Consider the following 22,047-nt stretch of genomic DNA (forward strand, 5'->3'; position numbering starts at 1 on the left):
CAGAAGTTCCCAGAAGAAGTGATCATAACTAAGCCTTGGAGATATGCCATCTCGCTGTGTAGTGGGTTGCAAAAGTGACTACATATGGTGATAGTAATATTAAATTTCATCTAATTCCAGTAAAACGGCGTAAATTGTGGCAAAGACTAATTAATCGTTTAGAGTGGAAAGCTGCACGGGATGATCAAGTTTGCAACAGGCATTTTGTAAGTGGGTATCCAGGGTGGGAACCATCGGATGTTGACTGAGTACCAACACTTTTTATGAAACCTATTATAAATAAAGTTACCCATAAAAATGCTGTATCTGAAAACAATTTAGAGAATGATTCTTTTGAAAAAATTAACCCATGTGATGACAACTTGAGCAGCAATGTCTTAGAGCGCTCACGAGAAAGTAGATATGAAAATCGGATTAAAAAGAAAGTATGCTTTTATATTTCTAAATTATTGACTCTTAACTAATTATTAATGTAATATTTTATAGAAAAAATTGGAAAGAGTTATTTTATAGAAATTGGGAAATTTATCTCTTCAATCACCATTTTCATTTCATGACTAAGTAGGAGACAACCAGTCTGAACCTGTATTTATTGAAAATAATGAAATATCCTTTCGAAGTAATTTTTAAGTTGTTTCCGTAAAATATCAATAATCTCAAATCGGAAAAATAAAAAATTTAAACATAAATTACTTTTCAAGGGTTTTAAACTTTTTATCAATTTAAAATGACTAATATCAGTAAACATACTACAAAACATTAAGTGTTACATTTCAACCAGTTTAAACTAGTCTATAGGTTTAGTTTTACTTTTAGATTAGAAAAAATGAGGTGAAAATGCCGCTTTATTTAAATTTGCCAACAATATATTAGACAAATCATGGAATGAAAAAGTTTTTAATATGTTTCGGAAAAATACGGAAAATTTTCCATAAAAAAGGCCTACAACACTAGATTTTTCATTATTTTCAATAAATACTGGTTCAGACGGGTTGTCTCCAACATAGTCATGAAATGAAAGTGATGATTGAAGAGATAAATTTGCTCATTTCTATCAAATAGCTCTCTTTCCAATTTTTTCTGTAAAATATTACATTAATAATTAGTTCGAGTCAATAACTTAGAAATATAAAAGCATACCTTCTTATTAATCCGATTTTCATATCTACTTTCTCTTGAGAGCTCTAAGACATTGCTGCTCAAGTTGTCATCAGATGGGTTAATTATTTCAAAAGAATCTTTCTCTACATTGTTTTCAGATACAGCATTTTTATGGGTAACTTTATTTACAATAGGTTTCATAAAAAGTGTTGGTACCGAGTCAACATCCGATGGTTCCCACCCTGGATACCCACTAACAAAATGCCTGCTGCAAATTTTATCATCCTGTGCAGCTTTCCATTCTATACGATTAAGTAGTCTTTGCCACAATTTACGCCATTTTACTGGAACTCGATGAAATTTAATATTTCTATCACCATAGGTAGAGTGACTTTTGCAACAGCGAGATGGCAGATCTCCAAGGCTTAGTTATGATCACTTCTTCTGGGAACTCTGTTAGTTTCCTTTTAGAAAACAGTTCAAAATATCACGATAACGATATATTTACATTTATTTAAGTAAAACCTATGTTGATATAACATAAATATACACGATTTAACTTAAATGGTCACACAGCGTTATCAAACCGCATTAAATTCCCGCACAATAACAAACAATCGTCTAGTAACTTGGCCCCCAACAGCTATTTGCGCATGCGTGAGCGTTTATCCCCCATTACGACCCCTCGGTTTGCGAAAAGGGCTATATAGTTGGCAAAAGTTTGTCTCTTCTCTTGGGCTCATGGCAGGCACCATTTCCAGAGAGATGAGAAAGACTATCTCAGTATGCTGCTATAAAATATAAGTTTGTGATATTTAAAAAGAAAAATGGTTTCACTTTCCTGTTATACCTATGAAAACTATGAAATTTACTGGAATTTTGTCAAAATATTGGTCAGGGATAACCTGGATAAGTCGGGGATTTGAAATCCAAAAATTTAGTCCTAATCTTGTATGCATAATTAATTGAAACACCTCTGTTTGGGTCTTGCAGGTATTATGTTCTTTCAAATTAATCTACAATTAAACACCTTTTTTATTCAAAATGTTAGTCATTTCCTAATATTTGGGATGTGTAGTTTTATATTCCATGCTTAAGTTTTCCTCCAGTTTATCCTTAGATTTAATGTAGCTTCCTAACTAAGCAGAATCAAGATATTGACAGTGTAAGAGTCCTGGCAGCTGCTGATGAAATAAAATTTCCCAAACAGTCACTCCTGTTTCACTTATTTCTCCCTAGATAATACAAATATCGTTAAATGCATGTACCAATTATTTTCAAGTTATGTTCAAAAAAAAATAACCCTTGTAGCTTTTCCATTAACTTAACTAATTCAACACTTGTCTTGTTGTTATTGCATAATTAAATATTGGAAATAAATAAATTTCATCTTTACAGTAAATTATACAGAAGATCGATCCAGCAAGTGGTTGGTCGCAGGGTAGTATGAAAATGTTCGAAAACCAAAATAATATTCCAGATTTCGTACTCCATTCATTCCCCCTCTGCTCAAGTTCAAGATAACTTCCAATGACAGCTTGATAGCAACACTTTTCCAATAAATCACTCGAGAATTGTAAATGTTGTCTCTCCATGGAGAGGTAAAGGCAGCTTGCTTCTAATAAATTACTCCCCTGGGAAATTTCCTTCCATAATGACTTTTCGCGCCACCTAGTGCCTGGCCACTTGCATTGACCTTCAAACCGATTGGGAAACATCAGCCGCTTCGAATATATGTTTCTAAAAAACTCATCAGCTTCTCTTTCCTCATTTACAGAAACAGTTTGAAAGATATTGCCAACACAGAAAATGTTGACATTGCTAAATTTATTCAGCAGAAACTTGCACCAATAATAAATGAATCTATGGTAGTGTTTTTCCAATTCTCTTGAAATTTACTAGTATAATTAATCTTAATTTTTTTCAGGTTGTTGTAAACCAGTCAACACCAAATCCTAGACAACCTTGGGTATGTATCTCTTTTATTTTTATTTCTTAACCAAAAGTTATACATAGTTCAGAGTGTTGTGCTGGTTAGGGTTCAAAATTCTAGAGTTAATTGTAGTTTTTTTATTTAATATATTCAAAATCCAATTTCTTAAAACTTGTATTGTTTAAAGATTTACTGTTTTCAAAATACTAGAAGTTTGAAGAATTATTTTCCAAATTGGTTTTAATCAAAGAACTAGTTTAAGTTGGTTATTTTTTCTTAAACTAGGCTTGATAATAACGCATTTGCTCTTTCGGTTGCTGCCGCCACTGTCTAACTCCCTTGCTTTAGTGTTTTGCTATAACTGCAGTAAAATGACTGATCACAAAGACCATATGAAAAGTGGTTATCTTTGATTTTGTACCAACTTCTTTGGTTGTCATGGAAAAATGAAAGCCCTTTAGGAATTACAAATTACATGGACTACTTACAGGGTTGTAAAAAATTGGGTTTTTTCTAATAATGGAGAACCAATGTGGTTCTAAAGATCGGCTATAACAGTCTAAAACCACCTAGTAAGAGACCCCGATGTAGATATGTTTAGGATTATCCACAATTTAGTGGTTTAGTGTCATTTTTCAATGACTTGAGTAGCCTAGCTTGCTTATGGTTTTAATTTTATTCTTGTTAGTTTAAAAATTATGCATAGTAAATTATGGTTACAACCAGGTTTCCACACGTTAGGGAAAACGGGAAATTTAAAAATGGGTCTAAAGTAGAGGCTTGCGCTGCCGCTAAACGCCGCCGCCGCCAATAATTTGGAACGTGCCAATCGCGCCGCCGCCGACGATACAATGAACGGCGCGCCGCCGTTTCTTTTTTTCTTTATAGACTTTTATTTTGGTATATTAAGCTTGGTTTTCATTTACGCGTAAATAACTACATTTTAACACCAACTAGTACGAGTTGGTATTTGCCCTTGCCCTTCTGGTCCCGTATTTTTTTAAACTGTCAGTACAAGAAATAGCTCTAAACTTTATACAAACGCCGGCCATTTTGGCCACGCCGAAGCTGCCGCCGGTATATTTTGGGTCAAACTCCGCCGCCGACCCATATCAAATCGGCGCAAGCCTCTAGTCTAAAGGTCTGGGAATTTTAAGAATTTGTAAAAAGTCAAGGAATTCAGTTTAATCTTGACACGTTTTTATGGTAATTTTACTTTTGATCTGTGGCAAATTCGCTATTACATTGATAAGTTTCTATCTTTGAAATAATTTTTGTATAAGTTGATTAACTTCTGTTAAATGTAAAAAGTTAAACTGTCTAATTTTGTCCTTAAAAAGTCAGGGAAAAGACCTTAGCATGGTCAGAATTTGAATCTGAGAATATTGTTTGTGGCAACCCTGTACGAAAAATTATACATGGTAAATTATGGTTACAAAAATATTAAACAAACAAAAAACTATTTTACCATGGATTTTTTCTAAACGTTTATAACCAACCTGGCTAGTCCTTGCCATCCCTATCAGTTTAACTACAGAGCTTAAACTAAATTGTATTTTACCATCTCAGGTAGTCTCCTTATCAGCGAAAAATAAATTTTGCTTGGCCATTTTAAAATTTTAACTCTCTATCATAAATAATGAAGTCTCATCTATTTTAATTAAATCTAAATGCTACGATATTTTCATCTACAACTGGAACCGAATCTCAATTTCTCAAATAAATAGAAGAAAATAATTTTTTTATACTATTTGTATGAGGTGTCAATTTAAACAAAGTTGAATTTTATTTTATGAAATTGAAAGGTCAAATGAGAATTGGATTTTTGGAACAGTATAAAACCTTTGTTTTAGAAAGGGGTAGTGATGTGTGAAGTTATTTATTAATATCTGACTGTGTGATTTTTAGAAAGATGCAAGTAATGTTAAAGAAAATGAAAGTCTACCAAATACGGAACTTGAGCTGGAAATAAGTGTTGCTATTAGTAAAGAGCTTCAAAATATAGAAGAAACACTTTCCTCAAAACAAACATTACTTAATAGACTGTTGGACACCAAGGATGAAATGGCTTCTGTTACTGCTGATGATATGGTTAGCGTAACATTGTCTTTTTCTATATTTAATAAATTAGTTTCATAGTAAATTAATTGATATTTATTATATTTTTCATTTAAGGCTTACGTTGCATTAATATCTGCTGAGCTAAAAATGTTGGAAAATGAGAGAGATAAAGAGGTTTCAGCACCTTTAGTTACTAAAAATCCTACAGCTAAGTAAGTGTTAATAATTTATCTTTGCATTAACTATCTTAGTTTCAAAGCAGTTTTGGCTGTTTACATTAATAAATTATTATCTGTTGTTTTTCTCATTTTGATGCTTATAAGTACCTTAGTTATTTCCAGAGTGTACAGAATGCCATTGAATTGATTTTTACTTAAATTTTTATCCAAGCCTTCCATAAACAAGTGGGCTGCTCATTAAGTAAAATTTTTCACGCAGCATATAATCCCCTGTAGCAATTCAGGGTCGGGCTGTCGTCGACAAAGTGTCGAGTAGCATGGTCGGTCGACCCTCTTTTTTTTGGTAGAAATGTCCTAGCCGCTTTGGGAGCTGCCGACGGTAGGCTGACAAATATTGTACGACTCTCTAATATTAATATTTTAGTCGAAATAGGATTGGCCGACACATTTACGACTCCCAAACTATGTTGGCCCTACTTTAAATAGACACATTTATGACTCTGAAATTATGTTGGGTCGACGTTAAATTTAGCGGTATTTCCGACTCTGGACTCGAAAAAAAAACCAATTTGATGCTCTAAAAGATATTTAGCTGTGATTGAATTGTTAATACTTTTTTGTGGATTTGTAAACATAAATCAACGATTTATCGTAATTATAAAGAAATAATCCAAACAATATAAAAGACAGAAAATGTTTGAACTACATAGAATATTAATGCTCGCAATATATGTCCACGATATTACTTTCTCTTGTTTATTTTGATAAATAATTAACTTTACAGGAACCCTATAACTTCAGTATACTAAGAAATCAAAATCTTCATTAACAATATATTTTCCTAACAAATTTAATTATACGAATGTGACCTACTTGGGTTAATAAATTTTTAAAAAAGTAAATGTTTTCAGGCTGAATACATGATCTTTTTCGAAAAAATAAGATTATGGAAAAGAAGTTATTAAAAAATATTTAAATTTGTTTTATTAAATCACAAATTTTTACAGTTCTGTGGGATTAATTTTCCATTAATCGGGTTATAAGTGTGCAATGTCTTTTCAAATCATGACAGCTATTACAATTTAAGGTCTGCGTTCGGACTCTTAATTAATAGTTGCAATGATAAGACTTATTGGGTCGGTAAGTGGACCAAAATCTTAGGTCGCTATACCGACTTTAAGAGGGATCAAAAAAGTACTTACGCGGAACTATTTCAAAAACGTTTAAGTCTTTTAGAGTCTACAAGTGGTTGAAAATGTTAGGTTGCCATACTGACTCTAAAAGCGATCAGAAACGTACTTACCTTAAAAGGTTAAAAATTGAGCAAAGGAGGCAAAAATTACCTTTTTATCTGTCATCACCAACTGAACGAAGGAGCTTAATTTGGTTTTAATTAAACCATTGTTTACATTGCACAAAGGAATGAGACTGTTTTGTTGCCCGTTTTTCCCTTTTCAACTAAGAAGCTGTGTTGCACAAGATACGTTAGGGAAAATAAAGGGGTGTTATTAAAAAGGGATTCACAAGGTTATTATCACTACCATTACCTTCATTTTAGACAGATTACTCAGAAAAACATGGAAGTACATTTGATTTTGTTTAAATTCTTTATGCCCCTAAGTACAACTTAAAAATCCCTTTTGCATTAATTCACTCTCCATTTTTCCACATCATATGATTGAAAGAAGAAAAAAGAACCAAGGGGTACCTAAAAAGGTGTAAAGAAGAATGAAATATTTGTTTAAAAAATATAACTCAACTATCACAACCGTTTTTCACTCTAACTAACTTCCAAAATTGTCGAATTACTTTCCTTCACTCTCCTTTAAAATTACTAGGCACAGTCCTAATATAGATGCTTTCTTTGAAAGTCCACATGAACCAATTCTTTTTAATATGGCTGACTGTTAACTCCCACAGCTGCTCTGCTATCCCATTCTCCATATTCCCTTTTTTCACAGGAGTTTATTCCCACTTAATTTCACTTATTCAAACTTTCATAGATAACAGTTTATTTGTTAAGCGAAAGTTTAAGCATTTCACTGCAATTTTAAACAATTTCTTGATAGGGTCAGCGAGGAAAGACGTAGAAAAATTAAAGAATTGGAAGACAAAATATCTAAATTGCAAAAGGATTTAAATGAAAAAACCAAGTTGCTTGAAATGAAGAAAGAGCAAGAAAGTAGAATGAAGTCATTGGAAAAAGAAATTAAAGTACTAGTTAAATTTGATTTAAGAATGTATTTATGCATGAATAGGGGACGGAAAAAGTCACTGGTGTGCGTTCAAATGGTGTTGGAATATGTAAGGTTTAAGGAACCAATGTGATACCAGCTGGATTTAATTTTTTGAGGGGGGGATTGATAGCAATGCAAAAAATAATAATCAGCTAGGCTAATACCCGAGGCACCACCTTAGGCCCAAGTCATCGAGAGACTTATAATGGCTAAACAGGTGGCCGGGTTCAAATTCTCCCCAAGTATAAGTAAATACATTCTTGATGTAATCGAGACCTAAATAATTTTAACTTTAAATATTAAATATGGTATTGTTAACTATAATTTAGAATATTATACAGGAGACCTATATTTAAACATCCTTTTAATTTAAAAATGAACTTTTACTATGTTTGTTATTTATGTGATGAAATTTTTTTTCAGGAATTAAAGAAAACTAGAGTGTCATTGATGCGCAAGATGGAAGGTGAATCCAAGCGCATGGCTGAACTTACGCGTAAGATGAAGTGCCAAGATGCAAAATACCAAAATGAGCAAATGAAAGCCAAAATGTTATTGAACAAAAACAAAGAAGAGAATACGCATTTATTAAGAAAACTCAAAGCCGCACAAGCTGCAAAACAGAAATTAGAAGCATCACTTCAAAAACAGAATACTTTAGCTAAAAATAGAGCATTCTCTCAAAGGACTGGCTCAGCATCGGTAATGGAGCGTATAAGGGTATGTATTATCAGTCTCCTTACAGAGTCTGGTGCACAGGCCTATCTCTGCTGTAGTCTGCTCCTGGTGGTAGCTAACTTGAATTGAGAAATATTTTTGTATTCAAAAAGGAGTATGAACTAAACCAAAAAATAATCTTGAAGACGTGCTATAACTAGCACCTATCTCCCCTAGCTTCTGTTGAACCTGGTGGCAGAAATATGAAATTTGTTGGTCCACCATTAATTACAAAACGTTATTTCCTTCTTTGCTATAAAAGATTTCTGTAAATTAAGTGAAAAAAAACAGGTCTTACAAGTCACTTGTAACTTAGTCCTTACTCACCAAAATAGCCATTATGGCATTTTACCATCTATTTTTTTATCAATCTAGGATTGGCTAAATCAGGAAATTGATGTAGAAGTGAACAGATTAGAAGCGAGAAAACATATCGAATTACTGAAAGAGAATAGAGCACAACTTGCCGAAGAACTTCACCTCTATGAGGAACAACTGGAAGAACTCTCAATTACTCCAAAGAAGGTTTGCAAATTGGTACCTTTTTATCGTTACGTATAGATGTATGAAATAAAAAACCAAACCAGATAGGTAAACTAGAGCTATTCTTAAAATTAAATCTAGTCCATCACATCTTAATCAATTTAACGTTATCTCAATCCTTTTTTTTAAATTTCAATAAATAAAATAGTTTAAAAAATTCAAAGGCATGTGTATATGTTAATACAATGGGCACTGATGATTTTCAAATTTTTAGAAAAGAATTTCAGGTGGAAACTCATCAAATATGAAAGAGGAAGACTCATCTGAACAATTAATGAAGAAACTTGAAATAGAACAAGAAATAGCAAGAATTAAACATAGCATTCAGGAGTTTACAAATAGCATAAAGGGGATACACCAAGATATGTTGAAAGAACCAGATGGTTAGAACTTCACTAGCAAGTAACATAATATTATCTATACTCAATTGTTTTTCCAGATTTGGCAATGAATGACAAGACAAGATGGAAGGAATTAAACAGGACCCTAGAGTATAAATGTGCACTATCATATATGTTTGATACGGTATGCTTAACTTAACGCATTTTACTCGGTAATGTTTCACAATTTTTTTGGAAATATAGCAATTTCAACACTATCGAAATTCTTTGTACATGTCCATGAAGTGGCACACCCAGAAATAAATTAAAGGGGCTTGTTGAAGGCTCAGATGGAAAGTAATAAGTAAAAAAAAATGTTAATCAATATATTTTTGAGACCCACCTGGGTGCGCCACTGTGTCCATGCTTATGATATATAATTTTTCTTAGTTGCAGAGGGCCCTAAATATCTTTGTCCGTTTTACTAGTTCTTGCACTAGAGCAATCCGCTTGATCCTGCACTAATTCTTGGAAAAATGGAATTAAAAAAATTTTGTTAAATTTGCAGGTTGTTAACCAAAGCTCTGAAATAACTGAACTTAAGCGCAGTTGTAATGATGCAAAACTTACCTGTGAACAAATTACTGATGAGCTTAAAGCCTGTCAAAAGCAAAAAAAGAAAGATGAAGAAATCTATGATAGGAAATTGAATGAACTATCTGATGTATACAATACTAAGGTATAAATTTTAAAGAATTAAGTTATTAACATATGAAATTTGGGGTTAACATATTTATTTTTAGATTTCATTTTTGTTGGAACAAATAAGTGGAATTAAGATAAAAAGTAATACAGATAATCTGTGCTTTGAATCTGGATCTGTGGTATCTCAACTGAAAGAGAGTTTGCAGAAAAAATCTGATGAAGTTGATCATTTACAAACGGTAAGATTTTTTCAAATAACGCAGGCTTATGTGTAGTTGAGTTAAAAATTTATTATGTTATGTTTACTTCAGTTGATTATTTAGTCATTGACTTAATACCTAAATGAAGTAATTCAAGTAAACATAATATAATATGAGTAAAGAATCCATCTCAATATGTTAATTTTATTCTCTTTAAACAATAAACATATTTCAAAATGTTTCAAAAGAAGAAATGATTATTATTAATTTTTACTGTTGAATTGTTAAAAGTGTTAAAAAAGTAGGGATCGTATGGGAACCCCAAACCTGACAGTCGGGGATCCCTGGGTTTGTTTACTCCAGATTTTCGTAAAAAGTCTGGTTTCCCATCAATTCATAATCTTTAAAAAATTATAAAATTCTAAACGCCAAAAAATTATATAAAATATTTTAGTCTCACTCCCTAGCAAGGATTGGGGTAACTACCACTGGGGAAAGATCTGTTTCTGACAAAGAGTGAGGAGGAGCAAATCTTAAATATAAAGCATTTTTACACGCCTCCCAGCAGGGTTGGCAAAATCCTTGTTTTTTCAAAAAGAACAAAATTCATTGTTTTAACTGTTTTTAAATCAAACAATAAAAAACACATAATAAACAATAAAAAACTATGTTTAAATCACGTTTTAAACTATTCATTATACTTATGAATCAGACTCACGAGTAAACTCATTTAAATATTACGTATCATTAAACGTATTATCATAAGTCGCATAATTACCCTAAGTGTGTCAATAAGATGAATTTTTCAATGATACCTTGTTTAACGAAAGTGACTTAAATGACGTCTGCGGCGCGAGCATTAAAAATACCATATACGGTACTTGAATGGAATTCGCGAGTCCTACGTTTCTTTGGTCTGTTTAGAACAAGCTCAAATTGAAGATTTTCTGTGGGAAAGGCTCCTATTGGCACACTTGACTTAGAGTAATTATGCCACTTATGGTATTATAAATAAACTCACAGGGAGAAGAACCAAAGAGTACACGCTTATTTAAATGAGCCAAGAATTTCGCTTAGCGTTGTTGACCAACCATTGACGCCCTTAGGGTTTTCGATGCCCCATGCAAATACTACCTAACCTGTAGTAGGGTTTTTAATATAGCTATTATCCTGGAATTTTCGGTCGCATAGTACTAAGAAAAGGGAAAATAGCTAGTTATCCACACATGGTTTTTAGTTTTGGTTTATTGAAATGTGCACGTCTGCAGTCATAAATCATCACAAATAAACAATGTTATAAAAAATAAGAACTTAAATACCTCTATAAACTTAAACTTCCATCACGTCATAAAATTTCTAAAAAATCGAGAAAGGGGACCGAAATCCCTTGATTTTTATCTGAGAGGGCCACCTAGTCAGTTTTAACCCGATCTGTCCAGACTGGCCGTGTTACTTAAAACCCGTTACAACCCGACTAAACAGCAACCCTACTTTTATCTCGTGCATAGGTAGTGTTCCAAATAGGTGTATATTGTCAGCTATATACATTCTATTTAAACAAAAAGACAATTCAATGCGTTCGTAGGATTTTTGCACTGGTAGGAAATTTATGAAATCATATCGAGCCCTTTCAGTCGCCCTTTTCAGATAATCTTAAAATCAAACTACCCGTTATCAATACAATTTACCTTTCTTAGAGCCTTGGAATGGTTTTTTCTACCTTTTCCCTCATATTGAATAACCAAAATCTTACAAAAAACAATGAAAATTTACCTTATAAACAGATAGTTTAAAACAAATTGGTGTTTGTTTAAAATGTTTGTTTTAAACGTGTTTTAAACACTTGTTTTAAACATTTTGTTTAAAACTTGCCAACCCTGCAGCTCCCAGAGGGCGCAATGCTGGTAGGATAGGATATCGCGCAACAGTCGAGATAACATGAGAACGGCAGAGATAAAATTTGATGGGAGAGTAGAATGCCGGAGTGATTGGGAAAAATGGGTTTTTCTGCTACAGACACTGGGGTCCATTCAACGGGGCAACCACTGTCAACTCCTAGCCATGTCTCCTGATAAAACATTTTGAAATTAAAAATATAATAATTTATTTACTTAATAATAACCTAAACCTGACCAAGGTTTTTTTTGCTCCTCATACATATCTTGCAAGAAAGTCTAGCTCTTTCAGAAAGAAAAAATAAGCTCCTAGCATGTGCTTCCATCTATTGGTATGGTATACATAGAAACTAATTGAAAGCTGATTTCAAGACCCATTGACTAACTGGTTTAGACTTGATTTTTGGTGACATCTATTCAGGGACATTTGAAACAAGTCAGAGTCGAGACTTGCTTAAATAACTAGCTTACCCTTGTTAAAATTCCGAATCAAAGAACATTGCACTTTTTCAATGTGAAATGGCTTAACTGATTTTTTTATTTAATATATTGTTAAGCATGATCTTAAAGAAGCAAAATTGTTAGCAAGCATAAGTTGACCAGTATCTGTAGTCAAAAGTTGGACAAAATTTAGTATAGCCAGTCTGTTTTGATTCCCAGAGGCGCGGATTAATTTCACTAATTTTTCAGTTTTTAATAGGTGTTTCTATAAAATAAAACGATAAAAATTGTAAGTATGAAATGTTTTTATCTGTGTCACGAATGCAAGATATTTAAGTGCTTTACTTGCACGCGGGTTTCAGATTGCGAGGTTCTCGCGACTGCAGTGCGTGCTCTCTAACCTTCAAGAGCTACAGCTAAGTGACGTTGGCAAAACATTGTCACATGACCTCCCGTATTTTATACAGGGTGTTTTTTTTCAAAAACTATGTTTTCTAGAAAGTTGAAATTTGTACGGTACATTATACGTGCCGGGGGACACTTTCTACCAAAATTGCATCTAAATTGAAAATTTAACCACTAGGTGCTATAAGAAAATTGTAGAGCGTCACCGAAAACGTACAAATGGCGTTGGCGCGAAAAAAATAATCTTTTTCGCTGACAAAATAAGACTTGAAAAAGTGACAAGTTGGGCAAGCTAAAATATCTTTTTTTAATTCCATTAGGAGAGTAGTGTAACTTTATGAAAGTCAGATATTTGTTAATCTGGTGTTTAATGCAATAAACACCACTGAAAAATCGAGGAGACAATGGAAAAGAAGGTATTACACGATTTAATTTCGTAGATGAAAAATGCGACTTTTTTGAAAAAACAAAGAGACATGTTATTTATCTACTTACAAACAAAATTTATAAGTACGTTTCGAAAATACCACCTTTGGCTGCGATACAGGCTTGGTCGCGAACAATCATATTGTCGAAGGCGGCTTGAATCATTTCCGGGGTTACTTCCCAGCAAGCGCTTACACTTCGTTGACGCAGCTCTTCAAGGGTCTCAACCGGAGTGGCGTACACCTTGTCCTTGACGAAGCCCCAAAGAAAGAAATCCAACGGAGTCAGATCGGGCGACCTTGCTGGCCAGTGTACGGGACCGTTTCTCCCTATCCATCGTTGTGGTAATCTCTCACGGCTCTGTGGTTATGAGGCGGGGCACTGTCTTGCTGTAACCACAGTCTTGCTCATTGCGCCAATGGCAGTTCGTCAAGTTGTTGTTCTAGCTCATTTCTCAAGAAATCTAAATAACTCTGGCCATTTAGATTTTGCGGTAAGAATACTGGACCAATTAACCTGGTTCCAACAAATTGAAATTGGTGACGGTGTTCATATCCCCAGTGTGGATTTGTCTTCCCAAACATGATAATTTTGGTGATTGTAAGGGCTGTCTTTTGCAAACGAGGATTCACCCGAGAATAGCATGTTGCGGAGGAATTGAGGGTCGTCATGCACGGAATTTATTAGCCAGTTGCAAAAATCCAGCCGTTGTTGAGCGTCTCCATCTCGTAAACCGTGGTGAAGGGTTGCTCTGTAAGGATGGTACTTATGCCTATGTAAAATTTCCCAAATGAGAGTTTTACTACAAGTAAAATCCATACTCGCCGCGGCTAAAACTGTGTTTTCAAAGTCCAAATCCCGCTGACCAGGCCCACGAAATCGAGGTTGTACGTTACCATACTGGTGAAAGTCATTTACAGCTCGCCTTACAGTATTTATGGATGGTCTTCTATCTGGATGTCGTTGCTGAAAGATCTCTCACTCGTCGTAGATTTCTTCCACCTTCCGTGCAGTAAATGACCACTAGTTCCGTACGATCAGCTCTGGAATATTGAGGCATGATTGTTAAGATTGATTACGACAATAATGTTACACAGTTTGTATTACAGTTATTTAATTACTAAATAAATTTAAGGTTTTTACTGACCTTGAAACCTGTGGTCTATTTATCTTCTCGCCTATCAGGGTTAAAATAGGTTTTGTAATACGACTAGATGCAAACACAGGAATATTAGATTAAAAAACTAATAGGAAAAATCAATAGCTAAATGAGCCAGATTATGGTTTCAAAAAGAGTGCCATGCCTCATGACCCCCAAAATGTGAAATACTGTATTTCAAAATGATGAATAGGGTGAAACGGTTCGGCACATTGGCCAGCAAGGTCGCCAGATCTTACGTAATTTAAATCGCCATTAATAATTTAATTAATTTAATTTCATCTCCATTGTCTCCTCGATTTTTCAGCGGTGTTTATTGCATTAAAACCAGATTAACAAATTTCTGACTTTCATAAAGTTACACTACTCTCCCAATGGAATTCAAAAAAAGTTATTTTAGCTTGCCCAACTTTTAACTTTTTCAAGTCTTATTTTGTCAGTGAAAAAGACGTCTATTTTTTTCGCGCCAACGCTATTTATACGTTTTCTGTGACGCTCTACAATTTTCTTATACCACCTAGCCGTTAAATTTTGAATAAAACGTGAAAATATTTTTCGATTTTAGATGCAATTTTGGTAGAAAGTGTCCCCTGGCACGTTAAATGTGCAGTAAAAATTTCAACTTTCTAGAAAACATAGTTTTTGAAAAAAATCACTTTTTCGAGCAAAACAAAAACTGTATAAGCACCTACATGTATTAAGAAGAAATTTGTATTAAGTGTGACTAGTCATTCTCACTATAGAATAATGTAAACCAACATGATAAAAATAAGTTATGAAACTATAGAGTTTTAAATAAATTTATTGGTTGAAATTAATCTTAGCAAGTTTATGAATTTTCATTGATAAAATTACGTCAATTCTATTGTTTAATTGGCCGGTTCTGGCAATTAGTCAAAAAAATTAAATCAAGTGTGATTGTTAAATTCTGGCTTACACCTTTTGCTATGTTACTCTTTGCTTATCTAAGATTTATTTCATTTTAAAATTCTAACTAGTCTGTGGTTAATATATTGACTACACTAAAAACAGCCATTGTATATTATTTTTTTTTAATATAGCAACTTTATCTTGCAAAAAGCAAGAAATCACAGAAGACCAAAGAAGTACCGTATTTGAATTATGATGAGGTATGTTTATGCACCTATCTCCGAATACCCTACTCTACTTATTCAGGGCTGTAGGAGCAATTTCTTGAAACTGAGCAGTACTACTCGGGTCTAGTTATTAACAGGCCATCAAATTATAAAAAAAATTCAAGGTTTTTGAAACTTCGAACTAATTTTTCTGGCTCTCTTGTACAGAACAAATGAAATTCAAAAATTTAAAAACCACTTGCTCAATCAGTTTTTATTTTGAAAACATGACAGCTATTTTGAGGCGACTTACGCATCTCATAGTCAGGTGTACAATGATTAAGATTGTGCAATAGCGGTTTAAAAAATTTTGGTTTTTGAGGTTTTAGAAATATTAGTTTAGTTCACTGGACCCATTTAGAGACTTGGAAATGACTTTGAACTAATTCCACAAAGCTGGCAGCCATTGTGTTATAGCAGTTTTGTTTCCATTAGGCAGGGGTGTAGTCATTGGTTGGAGGTCCCTACACCCAGCCAAAATTTTAGAAAAGTTGTCCAGGTGTATTTGTCTGTATTATATATTGGAATATTTATGTAATAGCACATAGCAAGAGCAGCTAAGAATGTTAATTCTACAGGTAAACCATTGATTTAAATCGCCCATAACATAAATCTTTGGTATATAAGGTTTCTAGATACAACCTAGTTATGTTTGAACAACTGAGTGAATTTAGGTTTATTAAATTTGTGTTTGTAACACTAGTTTCTCTTTAGTGCTCAGACTATTTAGGTTCTGAGAATGATTCAAATGAGGAGAACGATGCTGATCCAGATTGGTCTAAAACACCTATGCAGAGGAGAATGACAAGAAAAACTATACATTTGGTAGGGGTTCTTTTTTACTATACTTTTTTTACAAGGCATGGAACAATATCAATAACAAAACTCCTAGTATGCAATTTTAAATGGTTTTTAACTGTTAAATACTAGAGAAATAGTGTTCCCCTTTGGTAACCCACATTTGCCTAGGGGGATTGAATTGAAGAATTTGAGTGGTATACTACTTGACCTGGGTGTAGGACAAACATTTTTGTCAAAATATTTTGTAAATAGATTTAGGTTTGGATAAAAACCTTGTTTTAAGTACTCCCTACTTTTCTCTAAGGTTTGAGACAGTTAATTTCAATTCAAGCATAAATAATGTTTTGGATCCACTATGAAAATTTTGCATTAAACTTACTTCTAATGTAAGACTTGTAAATTTTTTTATTTATGAAAATGAACAAATGTATCAGTTTTGTCATGCTCTAAAACTTTTTTTATTGTGTAGCAAGCTAAGTTAATTTGTGCTGTGTGCAAGGAATATAGTAACTTTATAGTAACTTAATTTATTAAAGAGTTCATACTTCCCAAAAGGAGGGTCCCTTTGACTCAATACGCAGACTTCCCATAACACTACAACTGATTCTGTGAAAAACTTAGTTTTCTATAACAAATGAAACGAGAATAATTTCATAGTTAGAGAGAAATGTCAAGCTCAAAATTAAGGTTGACGAAATATTTGTACATGTTTTGTTCCCTAGACTACTTTGAGGCATTGGTTTTATCTTGTAGGCAATCTGTATCTTATATCACTAGTGTTCAAAGTAAATTTTTGTTAAAAACTTGCTAAATATAGAGCTAGTGTAGAGGTACTATCATAAATATTATTTAAGGTAACTTAGTTCTTGGTGAAGTCTTTGTGATTTAACTTAACTCTGAAGTTATTCAACTCTTACCGACCAATATGATCATGTTCTTTCTTAGTGGAGCTTAAATGTAATGTGTTTTAAATGTGAACGATTTATTTAGTGTGATTGACCCCCAACTTTGACCATATCAATGCAGTACAGTTCATTTATCTTTTCATTTCCAGAGAAAAAATGGGACAAGTACTTCCATTGATGAAAATGACAAGGTTTGTGAAATTTTCTTTATCTCTAAGTTGCTTTTACTTGTTGGACATTGACTGTATAAGGTATACATACTTAAAAAAAAGTAATAGTTTTATAGAAATTGTTTGGACAAGAAAAATTGTTAATGTTTACGAGCTTCATAGAAGAATGCTATTATGAACCTTAGTATATAGATAGTCCCCCGTGAAAAAATGGTTAAGCTAAACTAATACACTGATTCCAACACTGGTAAATTTTTGTTTAATTATATGGTTCGCATTAACAGTCTTGAATGTACCGTAATTAGTTTTCACTTGTGTTATTTTTCAGACTTTAAGCCATCTCCCTTAAAGGATTTGACAGCATGCACTTTTTTCAGCTGCTTTAAAATTAGTTTAAAAAAAGATTTAATTCTTGTAGCAGTATTAATAAATTTAAATTAGTATGTGAAAGGTTTTTAATGGCATATTTTTCAATTGGTATTCGGGTACCAAATTAAAACCTAATAATTGTTATTTTTTGTTAGCTTTCTTCAAATCAATTCACCTGTTCGTGTAAAGGAAGTTGCAAGACAAGACATTGTGGTTGCAGGAAAAATGGAAAAGCATGTCATAATTCTTGCAAATGTGGCATGGATTGCTTAAACATAGATACCAACACCAATAATTCCAATTCTGTAAGATTTTTTAATATCCCAAGTTATGTTTTAGGGCTACCTAAATAGTACTTAATAGTGCTTTTTAATTTTGTGTTATAGGTTTTTTAAACTAACATACTACTTATCTGGTTTTAAATAGTAGCACTTTTCAAAGAGCACTTTCATCTTTCAATGCTTTTATTGTATTGATTTATTGTTAATTTAATGCCTATTCTATGTCAAAAGATTCCATGCAGTTAAAAATTAATTTTTCTATACCAGTGATGTGCTTGATATAAAAATTAATTTTTCTATACCAGTGATGTGCTTGATATAAAAATTAATTTTTCTATACCAGTGATATGCTTGATATTTTCACGAGTTTAATGGCATTTGGTTCAACAAACTAATTTAATGTGAAGTTCAAAATTCACTATAAAACATGTGTAGGCTGCAATTATAGATTAAAATTATTTTTTTAGGTTAATTCTGATACTTCAGATACTGTTATGAATCAGACCTTTCTGAGTGGAGTTCTTCAAGAAAATACTAGGTAATTTTGACGATTTCTCCTTTTTGAGGTTTATGGTTTAACTGGCAGGAGGTTTAGTTCCCTACAAATGTGTTAAATACTTATTTAAAAACAAATTGTTAAATAGTGTTAGAATTTATGCATTGACTGTCTTGCTCTCTAATAAGAAAACGACAAGATTGTAATTGATCTCTTATGGACATCCATCTAGGACATAAAAATTAAACTTGTACCTTCACAGGTGTAATTGTTTTATAAAATCAGTCATACTTCACACCACACTATTTCTAAAAAAAATAGAACAGAGGAACCTGCAAACTTTCGTATGAGTGATACTTCTAGTTTCCATTTGATGCTGCAAAAGTGATGTTTTAATACTGTAAAATTTTTTGTAGGAGTAAAAGAAGCATTTTGAACACAACTATTAAACCTCCAATTCTTGATGTGACAAGGCCATTAAATTCAAGCTACTTTTCACCATTATCCTAAACCTTTTCTTGTAAATTTTTGGCTCCATTTTTACCTAAATATTTTTTAAAGATCAATAATTTTAAAGTTAATTTTTAACATTGTGAATTAAAAATTTTATTTTACATATGGTTGTTTCTGCTTCAGTCATTTCAAACATTCTTATCACACTTAAAAATATACTAATGTTTCTATTAGATGAAACCTTAATAAAAAAAAACAGAAGAACTATATGAGTAATTCCACGTCAAATCAACCAGGTCCAAACCACCCAAGTTTCCAATTTTGATGAAATTTGGCCAAGGGGTGTGGTTAAGTATAAATTGAACCCCTGTAAAGGGAAAATGGCCAAAAAGAAAATTTGGGGTAGTTATGAGACAAACAAAAATTTGGCTACTTTTCCGAAATCTGTTGCACTTAATCCAATAAATGGCTATAACTTTGGTTCTATTAATGATAGAGACGTGTTCTTTGAGTCATTTTAAAGGGAAAGACCACAGTATCGCGTTTCCAATCAATTTTGAAAACAAAGTGATTTGAATTTTTTTTTAGAAATTTCAAATTTTCAAATCGGTCGCTCGTTGATACCCAAAATACCTTATTTTTAAAATATTATTTTATTTAAATTGACTTACCTGGTGCTGATACATGCTGTGTAAAATTATTTTCTTGTATATTGGACCTTTGACGAAGTTACATGCAATTTACTAAACCCCCACCACTACCAATTTTGACCATTTTGAAATGCTCAGATTTTCGTGAAAATTGTCCGAATTGATTTTCTTTTGTAATTTTTATAGACTTTTCTCTTGGTAATTTATGATGTATAAAAATGTTGATTTTATTATTTAGTTAGATTTGTCCATTTTCATAATATTACATATATTAATTTAGTTTCGCCACACCAGGTGTCACAACATACTGAAACCAAGAGTTTTCTGATTAGAGGTAGAAATCGTTTAAGCCACAATGACTACTACAAAATGCTATTTTGGTGAATTGAATAGTGAAAACTGTTTTAAAGAAACAGAATCGCATGAAGTGAAATATTACGCACCCAAAGATTTTACACTAGAAGAAGTTTTCCTGATTAACATCAGAAGTGGAGAAAAAACTTGGCCAAATATTTGCCAACTTCATGTAAATTCGTATTTGCACTATTACGTACAAAGGCAAGTTTTATGTTGCGATCCACAGAAGAAACACAAAAGAAAAATTAAGGAGAATTTGAGATTGGTAACGTTGGATCTTCACTTCAAATCAAAACATCTTCAACTGAAAAAAACCTTCTGCCTGGGATGAAACTATGCACAAACTGCATGACATTGATTTCTAATATGACACTGGATGCTGGCACAGAATTTACAGATTGAAACTTAAGCTATTGCTGTTCTATTGTATTAAATATACATGTACACTCTGTTAAATAAGTCTTCAGCCGTTGGGATTTTGGCACTTATTTGCGATTATCTCAATAACTATGAATGATAGCTAGTTGAAACCAATTTTATTTTTAATATTTTACTAATATCTTTCCTACCTATGTCTTGATTCACGTGTAGCATTTCCATATCCGCCAGAAACGCCAAATATCGTTTTTGACAACTTTTTAATAATGATGTTACGCCCCTGAAACCTGCATTTTTGGATTCACAAGGGTGGATTCATATTTAGAAAGTGCCATTTTCATCCGGCTACGTCAAACGGCTGCTAAGATATGGTCTATCGAAAATTCGGATCTCATTTGGAAAATTCTAAAATGCCTAATTAATCAATATTATTAATCCGGCATATAACCACAGCGTTCCAGCAACTCGTTAAATCAATATATATATATATGCTTATTGTGTTACCTGCATTGAAACGATGAAAATTGTTTTTTTCCTCAACAATAAGATATTATTTCTCGGTCGCCTCAAGCATTTTAGAATTTTCCGAATGAGACTCGAATTTTCGATAGGCCATATCTTAGTAGCCGTTTGACGTAGCCGGATGAAAATGGCACTTTCTAAATATGAATCAACCCTTGTGAATTCAAAAATGCAGGTTTCAGGGGCGTAACGTCATTATTAAAAAAGTTGTCAAAAACGATATTTGGCGTTTCCGGCGGATATGGAAATGCTACACGTGAATCAAGACATAGGTAAGAAAGATATTAGTAAAATATTAAAAATAAAATTGGTTTTTGAGATAATCGCAAATAAGTGCCAAAATCCCAACATGTACCTATTTTCTATTAAAGTTAACTATCTCGACATATTTTATAATAAAGGTAAGTAAAATTACCAAGATAAAAGTATAAAAATTACAAAAAACTATAAAGCAATTTTGATTAAGACAAATAACAATCTGAAATTTAAAAAAAAAGTTAAAATGGTCAAAACAGGTAGTGGTGGGGGTTTAGTAAATTGCGCGTAACTTCGTCAAAGGTCCAATATACAAGAAAATAATTATACACAGTATGTATCAGCACCAGGTAAGTCAATTTAAATAAAAAAATAATTTTTTAAAAATAAGGTATTTTGGGTATCAACGAGCGACCGATTTGAAAATTTGAAATTTCTAAAAATAATTTCAAAACACTTTGTTTTCAAAATTGATTGGAAAAGCGATACTGTGGTCTTTCCCTTTAAAATGACTCAAAGAACACGTCTCTATCATTAATAGAACCAAAGTTATAGCCATTTATTGGATTAAGTGCAACAGATTTCGGAAAAGTAGCCAAATTTTTGTTTGTCTCATAACTACCCCAAATTTTCTTTTTGGCCATTTTCCCTTTACAGGGGTTCAATTTATACTTAACCACACCCCTTGGCCAAATTTCATCAAAATTGGAAACTTAAGTGGTTTGGACCTGGTTGATTTGACCTGGAATTACTCAAATGAATAATTATGATACCGGAGAGAACAAAAATTGTAAAAATTTATAATTTTCATTCTAGATTTCAGATTAAATTTTTTTTTACCACCCTCCCTAGCTTCCTTTCCCCTCCTTTTTCCACTTTTAGCAAGGTGTTTAAACCTTAACCTCTATAGCTTTCCCTTATTTAGTCAATATTTGAGAAGCTCATCTGCTGT

The 22,047-nt window shown here is 32.7% G+C and overlaps 1 protein-coding gene across 1 annotated transcript in view; it reads left to right on the forward strand.

Annotated features, from left to right (window-relative positions):
• Positions 1 to 19,096, forward strand: part of LOC149946563 (chromosome-associated kinesin KIF4-like) — a 29,809-nt gene extending 10,713 nt beyond the window's left edge. Inside the window, exons 9-25 of the mRNA XM_090174030.1 lie at positions 2,879 to 2,969; positions 3,029 to 3,070; positions 4,943 to 5,125; positions 5,210 to 5,307; positions 7,344 to 7,488; positions 7,935 to 8,231; positions 8,604 to 8,753; positions 8,986 to 9,154; positions 9,211 to 9,296; positions 9,660 to 9,830; positions 9,895 to 10,035; positions 15,384 to 15,452; positions 16,173 to 16,283; positions 17,314 to 17,355; positions 17,859 to 18,008; positions 18,452 to 18,522; positions 18,897 to 19,096. Coding sequence (XP_090030156.1) covers positions 2,879 to 2,969; positions 3,029 to 3,070; positions 4,943 to 5,125; positions 5,210 to 5,307; positions 7,344 to 7,488; positions 7,935 to 8,231; positions 8,604 to 8,753; positions 8,986 to 9,154; positions 9,211 to 9,296; positions 9,660 to 9,830; positions 9,895 to 10,035; positions 15,384 to 15,452; positions 16,173 to 16,283; positions 17,314 to 17,355; positions 17,859 to 18,008; positions 18,452 to 18,522; positions 18,897 to 18,990 — 2,110 coding nt within the window. The 3' untranslated portion in view covers positions 18,991 to 19,096. The remainder of the gene's footprint in view (positions 1 to 2,878; positions 2,970 to 3,028; positions 3,071 to 4,942; positions 5,126 to 5,209; positions 5,308 to 7,343; positions 7,489 to 7,934; positions 8,232 to 8,603; positions 8,754 to 8,985; positions 9,155 to 9,210; positions 9,297 to 9,659; positions 9,831 to 9,894; positions 10,036 to 15,383; positions 15,453 to 16,172; positions 16,284 to 17,313; positions 17,356 to 17,858; positions 18,009 to 18,451; positions 18,523 to 18,896) is intronic.
• Positions 19,097 to 22,047: the final 2,951 nt, after the last annotated feature.

Source organism: Leiobunum rupestre, chromosome 4, assembly GCF_980474605.1.
Source record: "Leiobunum rupestre chromosome 4, qqLeiRupe1.1.hap1, whole genome shotgun sequence".
Lineage (NCBI taxonomy): Eukaryota > Metazoa > Arthropoda > Arachnida > Opiliones > Sclerosomatidae > Leiobunum > Leiobunum rupestre.